Source organism: Muntiacus reevesi, chromosome 2 (genome assembly GCF_963930625.1).
Source record: "Muntiacus reevesi chromosome 2, mMunRee1.1, whole genome shotgun sequence".
Classification (NCBI taxonomy): Eukaryota; Metazoa; Chordata; class Mammalia; order Artiodactyla; family Cervidae; genus Muntiacus; species Muntiacus reevesi.
In genome coordinates this window covers 68,804,228-68,821,718 of record NC_089250.1, presented here as the reverse complement: position 1 = coordinate 68,821,718, position 17,491 = coordinate 68,804,228, and the positions used below count along the sequence as shown (strand labels likewise).

Genomic DNA, 17,491 nt, shown 5'->3' with positions numbered 1-17,491 from the left:
CCACGGGAAGAAGCTGAGCTGGAGGCAAAAGGGATGGGAGAGCCAGGTCCAGGCAGCCTGTCCCACTGCCCCCAAGTGCTGAGGGGAGCGCTGGACGAACCAGCGGGGGATGACCAGCACACCCCCCATCAGCCTGGAGTCAGGTGTGGGGTCAACGGGACCCAGCCTCACTTCTTTGTTTCCATAGAGTAAGTGCTGGGGCTTTTCTTGTTGTTCAGTCGCTGAGTCACATCCGACTCTTTGCAACCCTGTGGACTGCAGCACGCCAGGCTTTCCTGTCCTTTACTATCTCCCAGAACTTGCTCAAACTCATGGGGCTTTAGCATTCTTGACTGTTCTGCTCATTTATCATATTGGCTCTGCTTGAGGATCCCCTGAGCCTCAGTATTTTACTTGTCACTAATTCTAGGGAGTACACTTTAGCTTGCTGAAATCTTAGAGATTTTATAAACACCTTACAATATTTCCTGTGTCTTCCCTCCAAAGACCCGCCACTCTGTAAGCCTTTATTTTCCAAACTATATTTACTAATTAATAATTTGTTCATTTTCCTGTATCTTTTCCACAATCAGAAGGGTCTCAATGAATCTCTGATCCACAGACTGTAGCTCTAAGACAATGAGGTGCTCTAAAACCAGAGTCATTGTCCATAAGGATAATGGTGTGATCCCCTTCGGCTTTTGAAGACCTTGGAGATAGCTCGTTGGTCATTCCTGCCAACTGTATGGCCATTGCTGTGGAATCCACTGGTCTGACCAGGCCCCCTTCCCCTCATTTTGCAGGTCAGGAAGCTGAGGCCCAGGCAGGCTTTGTCCAGAGTCCCACAGCCGCCCCAACCCAGGCTCAGGGCCCCCTGCCAGGGATGACTTTCACCACCATATAAACAACAGGGCTTCCAGGGCCCCAGGATCTGCCAACGAGCTATCTCCAAGGTCTTCAAAGCCAAAGGGGATCACATCATTGTCCTCATGGACAATGACTCTGGTTTTAGAGCAAGTACCTGGGTATACGGAACAGGAAAGAATGTGGCTTAGTTTAAAGCAAGCAAGAGCCCCAGCTTGTGTAAGAGCTGCATTACCCAGTTCTGAACTCCCACTGGGGGAAGTCTGAGACTTCATGTGATGCAAATCCAGGTGCAAAGGTGAGGGGGTGGGCACTGAGGACATGCCTTCCCACCGAGCTTCTAGAACTGAGAGAGGCAAGCTTGTCATCCTCCCAGGAAAAAAGCGGGGGTGATGTTTCCGAGATGCCTTTTCCTGTCATTGTGCCTGGAAGGCAAATAGCAAACACTTGTAGCCCCATTTTTATCTCAGCTTGTAAAAACACAGCCTCACATGCCACCAAAATACACACAACCCCCAAGTCTGTGTCTCCGCAAGTCCCAGGTCTGACCTTTGCAAGGGGCCATATCTCTGTCTCTAAACCCACTGGAACAGAAGAATAAGGGGTCGGAGGTCAGGAGACCTGAGTTCAAGTTCTAGCCTTGCCATGTACTTGCTATGTCACCTTTAGCCAGTTCCTTAACTTGTCCAAGTCTCAATGTTATCACCTATGAAACTCGTGTACCTCAGATGGCAGCCAAATCCACTCTGTCTTTGAAGGTTTACATCCAATGGACTCTGTTTCCTCTTCCCCACTGTGCGCCCCCATGGAGCGTGGGGTTCATGTCCCAGCAGTGCCCATGGCTGAAGGCTGAACACCGCCCGTCCTCATCCCTTCGGTTTGTGTTGTAGTTTCTGGCTATGCGAGCTTCCTCTAGTTGCGGTGCGTGGGCTTCTCATCAGAGTGTCTTCTCTTGTTGTGGATGGAGCACAGCTCTAGGGCACAAGGGCTTAGTTGCCCCGGGGTATGTAGAATTTTCCCAGACCGGGGATCGAACCCATGTCCCCTGCATTGGCAGGAGGATCCTCAACCACGGGACCAGCAGGGAAGTCTGACACATCCTCATTCTTAAACCCCACCTCGCTCCTTACGCATGGCAGCCAGCAGCACGTCTTCCCCCCGCCCTGTTGCCCAAACCACTTTTTCCCTCCCTCTACCTTCTCTCTCCCTCCTCCCAATCTCCCACCCCTCCTCCCCTCAAAGTCATTCCCTTATTAAGCTGAGGAATTCAGCCATCTCTTCGTTATCTCTTTCTGAAACTGGCTTGGAATGTTTGCCTTCCACCCACCCTACCTTCCTCTGTAAATATTTTCCTAAACTCCCCGCTTCCTTCCCAGAAACAAGCTCTGATGCACCCATCATAAGAGTGAGTTTCTACCTACTACATGGAGTTGCAGTATGTATCTTGTGAATGGAGAGGTGGACGGAGGAGGAGGGGGCGAATGTGCTTTGATTACGGTCCATGTGCTTTTCTCTGTCTTCCCTGCCTTCACATCCTCCTCGTCCCTGACAGTCTGTCTTCCTTACTGGCCACAGTATTCAACCCAATAATATGTTTTGATCTCTGTGGAATTTACTTTAGGAAGTTTCATCATTACTGATCTGAATTTCAAAACCAATTTAGGTAACACACTTTTCTCTTAAAAATACTAGTAATTTATTTCACCTTTAGGTGGCCTGGAATTGATTCCCTCCTATGGATCACAAGGACCTTGATAATATAGGCTTTCATTTCTGGAAGCTGTATTACTTGGCTTTTCCATTTTATCAAAGTACTTATTAATTAATGAAAGTCATAACTGAGGTGCACAGAAATACACTTGAGGATTGTTTATTCCAAAAATAGGCCCATATTGCTAGATTTAAATCATCAGAACATGTTTATTTCAGCGACTAACAAGCTTTCTGATTCCATCAACAAGAAAATAATGTCTTACCGAGAGGCAACCTTCATGTTTGTTAGATTTCACGTGTGAACAGCACCCCCGTAGGACATCTTTCCGTGGCCCAAGCAGCAGTGGAAGTCACTAGGTGGAATAATGCACGGCAGCTGCTCCAGGACTGTCCACACAGGCTTCATGACTTTTGCTTGGTTTAACTTGTTCTGACAATAAATAGCAAAAGTCCCTCGCTTTTCCAGGGGAAGCACGCCCATTTCAGCAGCAGCAGCTGCTGCACCAGCTTCCCTCCCCGGCCCCCCAGCTGCAGTCATCAGCCCGCCCGTGTCCATTTGCAGTGGCGAGGCCCTCCCTGTGGGCAGACAGCACCACCCCTCCCAGAGGGATGGGTAAGAAAGACAGGCGAGCCCTGGGAGCTAAGGGAGGAAGAGGCTGGGCTAAAGAATTGGACTCTACCATGGAGACTTAGCCACTTCAAAATTTCCCATCTAAGGAATAGAATACCAAAGTGTTACTGAGTGTGTGTGTGGCCCCAGGTCAGCTGGGTCCTTGTGGGTTTAGAGAAGCAAGTGGGCTTCTTTGAAACCCCTATTTCCAGGGCCTGAAGAAACCATAAACTCTTCTCCCCAAGTTTCTATAACCATTTGTTTCTTTCTTAAATTTAAATTTTGTATATAACTTTTTTGGGTGAAATACTTTAATTAATTTTATTGGAGTATAGTTGATTTATGATGTAGGTTTCTGCTATATAGCAAAAGTGAATTGGTTGTACAAACACACATATCCACTCTGTTTTAAATTCTTTTTCCATATAGGTCATTACAGAGTATTGAGTAGAGTTCCTTGTGCTATGGAGTAGGTACTCATTGGTTATTATTTTATATATAGTAGTGTATATGTCAGTCTCCCAATTTATCCCTCCTGCCCTTTCCCCCTTGGTACATAAGTTGTCTTCTACGTTTATGACTCTATTTCTGTTATTACTCAGCCATCAAAAAGAATGAAATAACGCCAGTAGCACGGATGGACCTAAAGACTGTCATACTGAGTGAAGTAAGTCCAGACAGAGACAAATATCGTATTATATCATGTAGACATGGAATCTAAAAAACAATGGTACAAATCAACTTATATAATTTTAAAGGTTACTTTCCATTTACAGTTATTACAAAATATTGGCTAGGTTCCCCATAATACACCCTTGAGCCTATCTTACACCCAACACTTTGTACCTCCCACTCCCCCTCCCATTGGTAACCACTGATTTGTTCTATATATCTGTGAGACTTTTTTGTTATATTCACTACTTTGTTGTATTTTTTGGATTTCACAAGTAGGTGATACCACATAGTCATCTACAAACAGTGACAGTTTTTACTTCTTCCTTTCCAGTTTTGATTTCTTTTTCTTCTCTTGATTGCCATGGCTAAGATTTCCAATACTGTGTTGAATAAGTGTGGGAAGAGTGGGTATTTTCTTGTTCCTTACCTTAGAGGAAATGTTTTCAGTTTTTCACTGCTGAGTGTGATGTTAGCTGTGGGTTTGTCATATATGGCCTTTATTATGCTGAGGTATGTTCCTTCTATGCCTACTTATTGGAGAGTTTTTTTATCGTAAGTGGGGGTATTGAATTTTATCATAAGCTTTTTCTGCATCTGTTGAGAAGATCATATGGTTTTTACTCTTCAGTTGTTTATGTGGTGTATCACACTGATTGACTTGCAGATATCAAAAAATATCCTTCCATCCCTGATATAAATCCCACTTAATCATGGTGTATGATCCCTTTAATGTATCATTGGATTTTGTTTACTAGTATTTTGTTGAGGATTTTTGCATATACATTTAATCAATGATATTGACCTATAGTGTTTTTTGTCTTCTGTGATATTTTTGTCTTGTTTTGGTATCAAGATGATGCTACCCTTACAGAATGAGTTCAGAAGTTTTCCTTCCTCTGCAGTTTTTTCGAGTAGTTTCAGAAGAGATATTAACTCTTCTCTAAAATGTTTGGTAAAAGTCAATTGTGAAGCCATCTGGTCCTGGACTTTTGTTTGTTGGGCATTTTTTAATTACTGATTCAATTTCATTGCTGGTAACTGGTCTGTTCATATTTTCCATTTCTTCTAGGTTGTACATTTTATTGGCATGTTATTGTTCACAGTAATTTTTTTTTGATCCTTTGTATTTCTGTGGTGTCAGTTGTAACTTTTTTCATTTCTGATTTTGATTTGGGCTTTTTTTTCTTGATGTGTCTGGCTCAAGTTTTACCAGTTTTTTCTTTTAAAAAAAAAACAGCTTTAATTTCATTGAAAATTTAAGTCTCTATTTCTGCTCTGATCCTTATGATTTATTTCGTTCTCCTATTTATAATTGGGAGGGAGGGTTGTTTGTTCTTCTTTCTCTAGTTTCTTTAGGTGTAAGGTTAGGTTGTTTAAGATTTTTCTTGTTTCCTCAGGTAAGTTTCTATCACTATAAACCTCTCTCCTAGTGTTGCTTTTTTCTGTGTCCCATGTTTTGGATCATCTTCTCACTTTTCTCTAGATATTTTTTATCTCCACTTTGATCTCTTCAGTGACCCGTTGGTTCGTTAGTAGCATATTAGCCAGCCGCTACATGTTTATACTTTTGCAGTTTTTCTTCTAGTTGATTTCTCGTCTCACATAGTGTTGTGGTAGGAACAGATGCTTGATATGATTTCAGCTTTCTTAAAGTTACTGAGTTTTTTTGTGGTCTAGCATGTGATCTATCCTGGAGATCTGTCCTGGGCTACCCTTGTGGTACAGCTGGTAAAGAATCGACCTGCAATGCGGGAGACCATTCCACAGACACTTGAATATAATGTATGTTGTGCTGCTTTTGGATGGAATGCTCTCTATATGTTAATTAAATATGTTTGGTCTAACGTGTCATTTAAGGACTGTGTTCCCCGTTACTGATTTTCTATCTGGATCATCTGCCCATTGACGGGAATGTTAAAGTCCCCCACAATTGCTGTGTTACTGTCAATCTCTCCTTTCGTATCTGTTCGTATTTATGTTATACTTGGATGCTTCTATGTTGGGTGCATATTTACAACTGCTGTATGTTCTTCTTGGATTGACCCTTTGATCATTATGTTGTGCCCTTCTTTGTATATTATAACGGTCTTCAAAGTATTTTGTCTGATGTAAGTATTGCTACTCTGGATTTCTTTTGATTTCCATTGGCATGGAATACTGTTTTCCATCCCCTCACTTTTAGTCTGCATGTGTCTCTAGATCGGAAGGGAATCTCTTGTAGGAAGTATGTATAGGAGTCTTGTTTTTTACGCCTTCAGTCTGTGTCTTTGTTAGAGCATTTAGCGCATTTACATTTAAGGTAATTATCAATATGTATGTTTTTACTGCCTTTTTAAATATTTTGGATTTGTTTTTATAGGCTTTTTCCCCCTCTTGTTTTCTTCTCTCATGATTTGATGACTATCTTTAGTGTTAACGTTTGGACTCTCCTTTTTCCTTTTTGTGTGTATATATCGATTATAGATTTTTGGTTTGTGGTTACCATGAGCTTTTTGTATAACAGTCTGTATGTGATTATTTTAAGTTGATGATCCCTTGATTTTCAAATGCACTTTTAAAACCCTACATTTGTACTCTCCTCCCCTCATGACTACTGTTTTTGATATATTTTATATTTGTTTTGTGTATCTATTAACTGCTTGTTATGGATATAGATGGTTTTACTACTTTTATCCTCCCTAATAGCTTTGTGTGGGGCTGATTGCCTACCTTTATGTATGTTTGCCTTTACTGGTGAGCTTTTGCATTTTGTAATGTTCTTGTTTCTAGTTGTGGCCTTTCCTTTTTCTCCTAGAGATTCTTTAACATTTGTTGTAAAGCTGGTTTGATGATGCTGAACTCAGTTAGGTTTTGGCTGGCTGTAAAGTTTTTGCGTTCTCTATCATTCTCCAGCAAATCTGAGTGAGAACCTTGCTGGGTAAAGTATTCTTTGCTGCTGGTTTTTCCCTTTATCGCTTTAAATATATCATGCCACTCCCTTGTGGCCAGCAGAGTTTCTATAGGAAAGTCAGCTGACAGCCTCATAGGAATTTCCTTTCTGTTATTGCTTTTCCCTTGCAGCTTTTAATATTCTCTTTTTGTCATTTTAATTACAATGTGTCTTGATGTGTCTGTTCCTCTTTGGGTTAGTGCTGTATGGGACTCTGCTCTTCCTAGACTTGGATAATTGTTTCCTTTCCAAGGTAGGGAAGTTTTTAGCCATTGTGTCTTCAAATATTTTCTCATGCCCTCTCTTTTCTCCTTCTGGGATCCCCATAATATGAATATTAGTGCACTCAGTGTTGTCCCAGAGGCCTCTTAAACTGTCCTCACTAGCTGCTAGTTAGCCTATTTAGTCCTGAGGCGACAGAACCTAGGGGGTCTTCTGGGCTAGCGCTGGCTCACTCATGGCTGGAGTCAGGGTCGTGAAAATTCTCAGGCTGTTGGCAGACAGAGCCAGTTCCTGGCTGCAGAGCCCAGGGATGCCCAAGCTTCTTTCAAGTTGGGGGTGGGAGGGTGCAGTTCCTGACACAGTTGGGTATAGGGTTCTGGGTATCCCAAAGCTTGTATTGGCCTGCTAGTAGGTAGGACCAGGACCCACAGGCTGTGGGATCATAGTTTTCTTGTGTCTGGTGTTTGTGCCCTCATGGGTGAGGCTGGTCTAGAAGCTAATTTGGACTTCCTGCAGAAAAAGGGATGGTGCCTGCCCTCTGGTGGGTGGAGTTGGTTCAGTAAGATTTTAGGCAGCCTATCTGCTGAGAGGTGGGTCTGTGTCCTCACCTGTTCAGTTGTTTGGCCTGAGGCGCACTAGCATCTACAGGCTTTTGAGTGGGGTTGATGAGCCACAGCTTCCCCACCACTCCAAGGAGTCTCCAAGGCCAGCAAGGTGGGTCTGGCCCGGGCTTCTGTCAAACTCCTGCTTCGGCCTTGTGACCCACTGCATGTGAGATTGTGTGTGTTCCCCTTAAGAGTGAGGTCTCTAGTCCCGTGAGGCTCTCAGAATCAAGCCCCATTGGCCTTCAAAGACAAATACTCTGGGGGATTGTCTTCCCAGACCCTCAGGCTGGGGAGTCCAACTTGGGGCTCAGAACTCTCACTCCAGTGAGAGAACCTCTACAGTGTACTTATTCTCCAGTTTGTGGGTATGGGATTTGATTGGATCCCAAGTTCACCCATTCTGCCTTTTCCATTGTGAGTCCTTCCCTGTGTCTTTAGTTGTAGAAGATCTTTCTGGTAGGTTCCAGTCCTTTTCACTGGTGGTGGTTCTGCAGATAGTTGTGATTTTGGTATGCTCAGGAGAGGAGTTCAGGGTCTTTCTACTCCACCATCTGAGTCACTGTCCTATAAACTGTTGATGCTTACGTGCTCATGGTCTGATCTCAGCTCCACTTTTAAGTCACCAAGGGAGCAAAGCTCAGAAAGCCATGCACACTGAGCATTGTCCATATTGTTATAAATTTGCTTAATGTTTAGGAGCGGGGGCAGTCAGATGCCACCCTGATTCACCTTCAGCCCTTTCACTGGTTCCCTTATGCTAATTTTCCTCTTGTCTCTCTGGGTCCCTCTCCAGAACAACCCACAGGCCTCTCTCCTTTGACATGCAGAACAGTGTCCACATATCCCAGATGCCATCTGTCCCCACTGCTCCATCAGGCTGACTGGTCAGGAATTTTCACAGGGGCAGTACTTTGAGAATTATCCTAAAGAGAAATTGTCATACGGGCTGCTAAGTGGAAAGGAAAAGACCCTTTACTCAATCCATCTTGCTTTGACTGACCCTCTCCCACACCACCTAATAATATAGCTCCCATTTATTGAGTGCTCGCTAGTTACAGATTCTTGTGCTAAGTAGGCACATTCAGGTTCGCAGACATTCATCACTTAACCTGGAGAAGCTAAAGTTTTGGCCAAGTCACTCAACTAGAGAGTGACAGGGCTGGGACTTAAACCCAGGATGCTCAAGCAGGAGCTGCATTCACAGGCCAAAATGGTGGTACCCACTGAGACACAACCCCAGCACTTGGACACAGGACGGTCTTGAGCTGAACCTTAGAGGCCATTTCTTATTGATGAGAATCTTTTCCCAGCCCCCAAAAGGCCACTGGGAACAGCGCACTGGCTTCTCCCATTCCCATCTCCCATGGCTAGATTAGGTGCAACATCACCAGTTGCAGGGGGGACCCTGATGCTCTCTGACAGCTTAGACACCACATCTGCCCACCTATCACCCAGGTCACTGCTGATGTGGACTCACAGATTAGGGAACTCGAGTGAAAGGCCAGCTCCGATGTAGCATCAGAAGGACCCTGCAACCTTCCCCAGGCCTCTGGGCAAGATGGAGAGTGACCTGGAAAATCAAATGCAGAGATGTGTCCCAAAATATAGGAGTCTTGTTTGAGGCAGAGTGGAATCTATTAGTTTGAGAAATTGGTCTGGAAATCTTATTAAAAGAGACAAATCATCCCACATTCTCTCCAGACTGAAAATATTGGAGATAATAGACTTTCCTTGACACTTCAGACCCATGGAGCTCATGTCAGGATCACAGCCAACCTCTGGCAAGGCACAATTCAAAGCAGGTAATAAAGGCAATTATTTTTTTTTAAATTGGCAGTTCTGATTAATTCTGATTTCTCCGGCCAGCCACAGACTTATCTGTACCGGTCCCTCATTACTGTGAAGGTTGCAGGGCAGAAGAGCCAGTGGCAAAAAGAAATGAAGTTCAAGTTGTGGATTTGTCATTACTGCACGGTTCAGCAGATGACTGTCCAGCCACAAAGGCCACTGTGACCAGCACTTTCCACCTACACACACACACACCCTTTCTCAACATTCTCAACTAGCAGCCAGTGGAGACGCCAGGAAAGCCAGGCACTATTGTTGAACAGTGCAAGGTTCGAGAATGATATGTATCACTGGAATGTAGTGGGTGCTGGCACCCTGCTAAGGTTCCCACGTGTTTTCTCTTTATCCTGAAAACAACCCTCTAGGACAAGGGTTGCCAGCGTTCTCTGCAGAAAGAAACAGATAGGAAATACTTTAGGTTTTGCAGGCTCTGTGGTCTCTCTCACTGCTACTCAAATCTACCATTATAGCTTGAAAGAAACCATAGAAAATATGTAAATGGAGAATATACCTAAGCTTCCCTTGCAGACTCAGACAGCTGGCCAGGTTTGGCTAGCGGGCCATGGTGTGTGTGAACCAAGGGTATCCCTAAGCTGGAGTCTGGGCTTCACCGCTGGGAGACATGTTCTTCCCCTCTCTACCCCCCCAACTCATCCATTCTGGCTCTAGTTCTGGAGGAAGGATAGAATCAAACAAGGTTTTGCATAGGATGTTGCGGGTGAGTTGGCTGTCAGCAAAAGAAAAACTTACCACTTTCATGAAATGCCTGCCTGCATGTTGGCTGTGAGGAGGCTACCATATTGCCGGGGTTGCTGTGGGTCCCCTCTGTCCATTCAGCTCTTGTCTGCAAGCTCAGCCTAGGCCGTGGCAGACCTCACTGAGACTCCTGCATCTCCAAACCTTTGATGGGTCTCTGAGTCTCAGCTACATCTTCTGGGATGTAGCCCAGATGAAAAGGCTTTCTAACACATGGCCTCTTCATCCATGCTGGGGTGGTCCCCGCGAGCCTGCAGCCCAACCTTAGCTCTCCTCTGTGTCCGGGACAGCGTCTGTCTCTGGTCACATCTGGGAGTTGCTATGGGCATCTGTGCCCCTTGGGAACCAGGAGTAGAGGGATCAGTCTTTGCCCTTCTTTGAGCCACATCCCCTGCCACCAACCTTAACATTCTTTCCTGAACTGAAGTCATCCAAGTCAACAGAGACAGGGGCATCAAATGTCTGTCTCTTACTCTTGATGACACTACAAACTTAAGAGACAATTTAGGATCTTAGACCAGACTCTCTCAGGCTCTGCACTATGAGACTGAGGGCCAGATTCCTCTGCAGAACGCCATCACAGACATTAGAGGGTATTTAGTGGCATCCTGACCTCTACTCATCAAAATGTCCCCTGGGTGACAAAGCAACCTCTGCTGAGAAGCATCATTTGCTTCTGCTTTTTGCTCCCTGCTGCAGGTTCTAATTTCCAATTCCCCTCAAAAGGAAAAATAGCAGCCGAGATCTCTCAGTACCACAGTACCATGTTACATTAGCTCTTGGTGCAAGATAAGCATAATTAGCCCCATTTTACAAGAAATCTGTGTTACACAGCTAGTATGCAGCAGAGACTGGACTTGGACCCAAGCCTGTCTGATGTCAAAACCTACATATATATTTAAATATACTCATGATCTGATGATGAAATGAATGCTATGAAGGTTTTCCTAGAATGCGGAGAAGTTGTAGCTGCCCTTCCCTCAGTGTTCTATCTAATCCTGACAGCAGTGTGTCAAGGTAGCCTGTATTCTCCCCATTTTACAGATGGGGAAAACTGAGGCCCAGCAAGCCTAACAGATGGTTTGAAATCAGCACAGCAAAGATGTTTAAGCCCAGTGTTTCTGTGTTCAGAGCTCTGACTTTTCAAACCCCCCCAAAATAAAATAAAATGGTAGCTGTTGCCCAGTGGAAAGTTGGACCTGATTTCCTACACAGTACCCTACCTTTCTAGCCAAGGTGTCCCGCAGGCCTGGGGAAAGTGAAACCAACACCCTGCCCCAGTCCCTGTCCTCGGCCTCTTTCTGTGAGCCCTCTTCTTGCCTCAGCTCTGCATGCAGTACTGGCCTGAGAAGACGTCGGGGTGCTATGGGCCCATCCAGGTGGAGTTCGTCTCGGCAGACATTGACGAGGACATCATCCACAGGATATTCCGCATCTGTAACATGGCACGGGTGAGTGGCCAGCCGCTGCAGCATCCGGGGCTCCTCCTTCTGAAACCGATGGATGCTGCTGGGGAGGACCCGGCCGGAGTCGGTGCTGTGCGCCCCTGATCCGCCCGTCCTCGGGGAAGCGATGCCTCTGCCAGTTCCAGCCCCAGACCCGGCAGTGGTTCCCACACACAGAGCCGCGCGGGGGGGCATCCGGCCGGCCACCTGCCTGTCCTGAGACGCTGGCTGCCGTGTAGACAAAACTTCTCAGAGCACGGCGCTTCCCTGCCGTGTTGCGCGGTGTGGGCATGAGTTGATGCAGCCTTTGAGCAGATCCAGTAAGCTTTGGGCTGGCTGAGAAGTAAGTTGGGAAACAAGTTTCTTTCATGAGGAATTTCACTGCTGGGTGAGGGAGTTACTGGGCAGGAGGGAAGAGATGAGGGGTATGACTGACTAAAGTGATCGTGATCTTTACTGGGGGCTCAGGTTGAAAAGAGTTCAGTCCCTGCCCTCAGAATTCACTCACGGGAAAGCAAACTGTGTTTTGGCACATGAACAGCAAGGAGAGAGGAGTCCTGCCCACTATTCAGGGAGGCTTTCCTAGAAAAGGGGACGCTGGGATTGGGTTTTGAAGACTGCATAGAAGTGTTTCAGGTAGAGAGGATGCCAGGCAGTCTTAGCAGGAGAATCAGCGCACAGGGGCGGGCGTGGGGATGGCGTGTGACTCTCACCATGAGGACATCATGGCTGAGACCCCTTCTACTCCATCTGCCCCGGCAGTGCTGCACCCCCAGCAGACCACCCCTGACAGCCTCTCTGTTCTCAGCCCCAGGATGGGTACCGTATAGTCCAGCACCTCCAGTACATCGGCTGGCCCGCCTACCGGGACACACCCCCCTCCAAGCGCTCTCTGCTCAAGGTGGTCCGGCGGCTGGAGAAGTGGCAGGAGCAGTACGACGGGCGGGAGGGACGCACTGTGGTCCACTGCCTGTGAGTACGACGGGGAGGGGTCTCCGGGGCGTCCTTGAGGATGCCGCTGGCCACAAATACTATCTTCAGCATCCCAGGCCTTACCACATCCTTGCAGGCCAATGGGAATGTATTCAAGGCATTACAGTCCTTTCGTGGACTGGGGGTGCAGCCATAAAGCTATCTGTGGGACATCCTAGTCACAAGCCTTCCCTTTGCTTCTCAGAATTTAAAATGGTTTGGGGAGAAGTGATACGAGGGCCTCATTCTTTAAAAAGGAAATTGAATCAAGATCTTCCCCGTTGCAGAAGTATTTCTGGAGCAGGGGGAGTCATTAATAACATCTTACCCAAGGATTGAGTTCAGTTGTTTCAAAACCAGGAACTCTTTCAAACAGGCCGTGCACACGGATCCGGAAGACGAGCGCTTAAGGGAGAGGTGTGAGGCGGGGAGGCCCCTGCCCACTCCTGCCCGTGGGCTTGTTTCTTAGCCTGCTTTTCTGCAGGAGTACCTTTTTATTCGTGTCTTCCCTCGCCAAGGTGACCAGCAGTTTGAGCTGTAGGAAGGCACAGGGGTGTCCTACCATCCACAGGGACCTTGGCATCATCCTTGGAGGGCAGAGACGCTGAAACAGACACCGAAGTACAGGTGCTGGCGGAGGGAGGCTGGGTGACTGCACATGAAACATCTGGCCGTTGAGTGTCCTGTGGATGAAACATCTGGAAGGTTGACTGAGAGACTTAGTTTCCATCCAGATGTTCTTTAGACACAGACCATTACGTGAAATCATTAGTTGCTCTTGGCAACACGCCCAGGAGTTCCAACCCTGGTAGATTCCTAAAGAGACTTTCTGTAAAGAGCTGGGAGGGGTGTGTCCGTGAAGAAGACTTACGGGGCCTCGGAGAGAAGGTGCGATGGAGGGATGACCCTGCCAAGAGCCCTGTATCTCTATTTATATATCCCGGGTTACGCAAGATGTTCTGATCAAGAAAACAGAGATGCGGCATCTCTCTCAGGATCCAGCATCTCGCGCCCATCCCAGCCCCGCCCAAAACCCAGTCTGGCTGACCTGAGGCTTGCAGAGCTGTGTCTGGTAGCGTGGTCCTCAGTGGATGGGAAGAACTAGAAGCAGAAGCACACGCAGCCTCCACTGTCTTCACTGGGTGTGCAGGTGGACCCAGAGCATCCTTTTGGACAAGGCAGCAGGCACCACACGTCCAGAGATACTCTGCCTTGGGGATTAGGGTCCGTGTGCCATGGGTGATGGTCACATGCTCCTAGGACCGAGGAAACATCAAGCTAAGTGAACTCTCCAAGGTCGTCCCCTTTATGATACGAATGAAGAACCTGGGGCTCAGACACAGGAAGTGACGTGCCCAAGGTCACAGCAGGTTCATGGCACAGATGGGACTCAACCATGGCTCGGGCTTTCTACCACCACCTTCCCTTGCATTTGCCAGGGCAGGCATCCACCCCCACCCCCCCCAGCACTGCTGCAGACATGGCCTTGGGCTCAGCAGGTGCCTGAGGGGTACCCAGGAGTCCACTCACCTCCTTCCTCTGTGTTTAGGAATGGGGGAGGCCGCAGCGGAACCTTCTGTGCCATCTGCAGCGTGTGTGAGATGATCCAGCAGCAGAACATCATCGATGTGTTCCACATCGTGAAGACGTTACGGAACAACAAGGCCAACATGGTGGAGACCCTGGTGAGTGGCCAAAACTGTCCTCTGGGAGCCAGGGGCTGCCGGTGGTTGCCTGGATCTGAACAAAAGAGCATCCGGGAGGAGAGACGCTCAGAGGCCGCTGCTCACTGAGCCCCTGCAGTCCCGCCCTCTGCCCTCACGTCACAGGCTTCCCTCCCCTCCAGCCTCACCAGCCTCTCTTCTGCAGAGCAGTCCAGATAGTCCTCTTGGCACACGCTGCTCTGTGTTACTTTCTTTCCACTCCAGAGGGAAGTGTCACTCACTCTGGTTTAGGGGACGGGATGCTGGGTTAGTAGAATGTGAATTATTGAGTTTACCAGAGCAACCATTCAGCTTTTTCCATAAGATATTGCCCAGATGTTTGAGCTTTTCTGTGATATGTTTTTGATTCAGTCCAATCTTGTACTTCCCTGGTGGCTCAGATGGTAAAAATAATCTGCCTGCAGTGGGTTCAATGTGGGTTCGATCCCAGGATTGGGAAGATCCCCTGAAGGAGGAAATAGCAACCCACTCCAGTACTCTTGCCGAGGAGATCCCATAGACAGGAGCCTGGTGGGCTGCAGTCAGTGGGGTCGCAAAGAGTCAGACACCACTGAGCAACTAACACTTTACTTAAACCTATTCTCATTAACTTATGCTAATGATTACCATATAAAGCATTGAGCTAGGATATTGAAAAGGACAGGGAGAAACTTGGTGACAAAGTTCCAAAGGTTAAGACCTGGTGCAGAGACAGAGACATGCCAAACACTGAGAACTTCAACATGAGTCTTTAAATCTATGCCAAGTGTGGTCTTACCAAAAGTGAGGGCCTGCTCCAAGGCCGGGCCACAGACCAGCAGCAGCATCCCATGGGAGCTTGGCAGAAATGAAGACCTTCGAGCTCTACTCCAGTCACTGAATCCGAATCTGGGTGGACATTTTGACTCGACTGTTAGTACAGACATAGATAACATTCTCTCCACACTCTGAAGTAAATGCACTTTCCATCTCTCGCTCATCATCTCTTCTCCTTCTCTGCCTCTCCTCCTCTCAGGACCAGTATAAATTTGTATACGAGGTGGCGCTGGAATATTTAAGCTCCTTCTAGCCCGACGGCCCAGGGAACCTGCCAGAGTCCGGAGGCTGCTGCGGCCAAGCCCCCTTTCTGTGAACGGCAGCGACTGGGCTCGGGGCAGCACCCTGCCCGACTCCAAGGAGGAGACTGGAGGTCCTGTGGTCCATGGCGGGCTCTGCACCTGCCTGGGGTCTCCGGTACCGTGGAGGCTGGTACCCCGACAGGCCCCGGCGTCTTTTGCATACCCCATCAGCCACGCACCCGTGCAGAAGTGCACCCAGAGCACGGCCCGGATTTCTCAGTGCCCAGACCTCTTGCTTTTGCTCTCTTCAAGTCTGTGACTCTCACGGCAAGCCGACTGTGTAGATGGATGCGACTGGGCTCGTGGGGTCACCGCTCTGCTGCCCCCCCACCGTCTCCTCCAGGGACCCTTGGTCAGCCAAGGGAGTGAGCCAGCCAGACTCGCTGGTCTGGCTCACTGGGACCTGGGGATGCTCCTGAGTCCACAGCAGAGGCCCCCACCCTCCCGCCTCACCTGCATGGGGCTTGGCCCAGCACCATTCTGTACCCCTCCCCCAGCCCGGGGCCTTGACCTTCCGCCACTCACTGGCCAGCCCCCGGGGCCCGTGGCTCTCCTGGATCCAGGTTCTCTCTGCTTGTCTGTGCTCCGTGGGGCAGGGTGGGACTGCAGGGAGCCTGGCTGCCCCCCTCTCTCTCTCTGAAGAAGGACCGCCTCCGCAGGGCAGGGCTCCGGCTGGCCCTGTGTGTCCTGGGCGGTGACTCCTCGGGGAGGGATAAACAAGATTCGATGGTTTTCCAAAGTGTATGTGAAAAGAAACTTTCTTTTGGAGGGTGTAAAGTCTTAGTCTCTGATGTCAAAAGCTGGTGGGGAGGGAAGGTGGGTTGTGTAGATGTGAGACCAGTCTCCTGGGCCCGTTATCTCCCAGGCAAGGCCCTCAGGAGGTTTCCCCCCGCCCAGGGTCAGCACAGCCGCAGAGCAAGGGGAATTTTGTTTGGGGCTGGCAGAGAAGCAGCATACCCCAGAGCTCCGAATTTGAATGCCTGCCTCGAGCAACCCAGCTACCATCTCAGAAAAGGGCACTGTGGACCCAGTGATACTCCGGTTTAAAACAGACCTAGGGGATCAGGCCTGGGGGTCTTGCCCAAAGTGTGGGTCAGTCGATTTTGACTTTGACTAAGCATCTACTATATGCCAGACTTGGCACATTCTTGGAACCGAGCCCCCTCACCCCCCACCCTACCCTGGGAGCTATTCATCTGTGATCACCCTGATTTTACAGCTGAAGACACTTGAGGCATCTTCCTCAGGTTTCCAAAGGCAGATAGTAGACTTACTTGTACTGTTTTCTTCATCCTTTTGTAGCCAAGCAATTATTTTATGGAGGGAAAATAAGGCCAGAAACTTCTGAGCAAAGAACTCCACAAATGGCAATCTAGTTCTTTTTTTCTGATGCCTGTGTTTCTGGGAAGGTCAGAGTTTCAGATGTATTTTAGTAACTCATTCCCCGCTCCCCAGGAGAGCTAGTCCCATCTTAAATCTTGGCCAGTGAAAACCGCTCCCTGGGCCCTCAGGCCGTGAGGTCTACGAGCCAGGGACGCTTTCTGTCTACCTGGGTCTCCAGCTGGTGCTCTGGTACAGCACCTGGCAGCCCAGGGTGGCCTGGGATCCAGGATGTGCCATCCTGGAAGCTGGTCCGGCCCCAGACGGGGCGTGAGGAGCACAGGTTTCCCTCAGAGCTTGCTGTTTCCTGGGGAAACAGAACCTCAGCGCCGCATCAAGTGCTACTCGAGCCTCACCGCAGGGCTTTCTAGAGGAGGTGACATCCCTTCCACAGGGTAGAAAAACGAAGAGAAGGAAATTCGGGCCAAGAGCACACGTGCACAGACACAGGGATGTGCAGAATCCTGGGGGTGGGCGAGACGGCGGGAGGTGAGCCCAGCTGGAGCAGAGCCTGGCGGTGCCGGAGCGGGGGACAAGCCAGGGTGGAGGGGGCGGCGAGCCCCACCAGCAGGGCGGACTTGGCCCCTGTGGGCAGCACGGGGCCTGGGGAGGGATGCGCTCAGCTCGGGGTTGAGGAGGCCCCCTCCGGGGCCAGTGGGGCTGCCTCTCTTC

The 17,491-nt window shown here is 48.5% G+C and overlaps 1 protein-coding gene across 1 annotated transcript in view; it reads left to right on the top strand.

Annotated features, from left to right (window-relative positions):
* Positions 1–17,043, top strand: part of PTPRT (protein tyrosine phosphatase receptor type T) — a 1,090,723-nt gene extending 1,073,680 nt beyond the window's left edge. Inside the window, exons 29-32 of the mRNA XM_065919188.1 lie at positions 11,527–11,652; positions 12,455–12,618; positions 14,168–14,303; positions 15,337–17,043. Coding sequence (XP_065775260.1) covers positions 11,527–11,652; positions 12,455–12,618; positions 14,168–14,303; positions 15,337–15,390 — 480 coding nt within the window. The 3' untranslated portion in view covers positions 15,391–17,043. The remainder of the gene's footprint in view (positions 1–11,526; positions 11,653–12,454; positions 12,619–14,167; positions 14,304–15,336) is intronic.
* Positions 17,044–17,491: the final 448 nt, after the last annotated feature.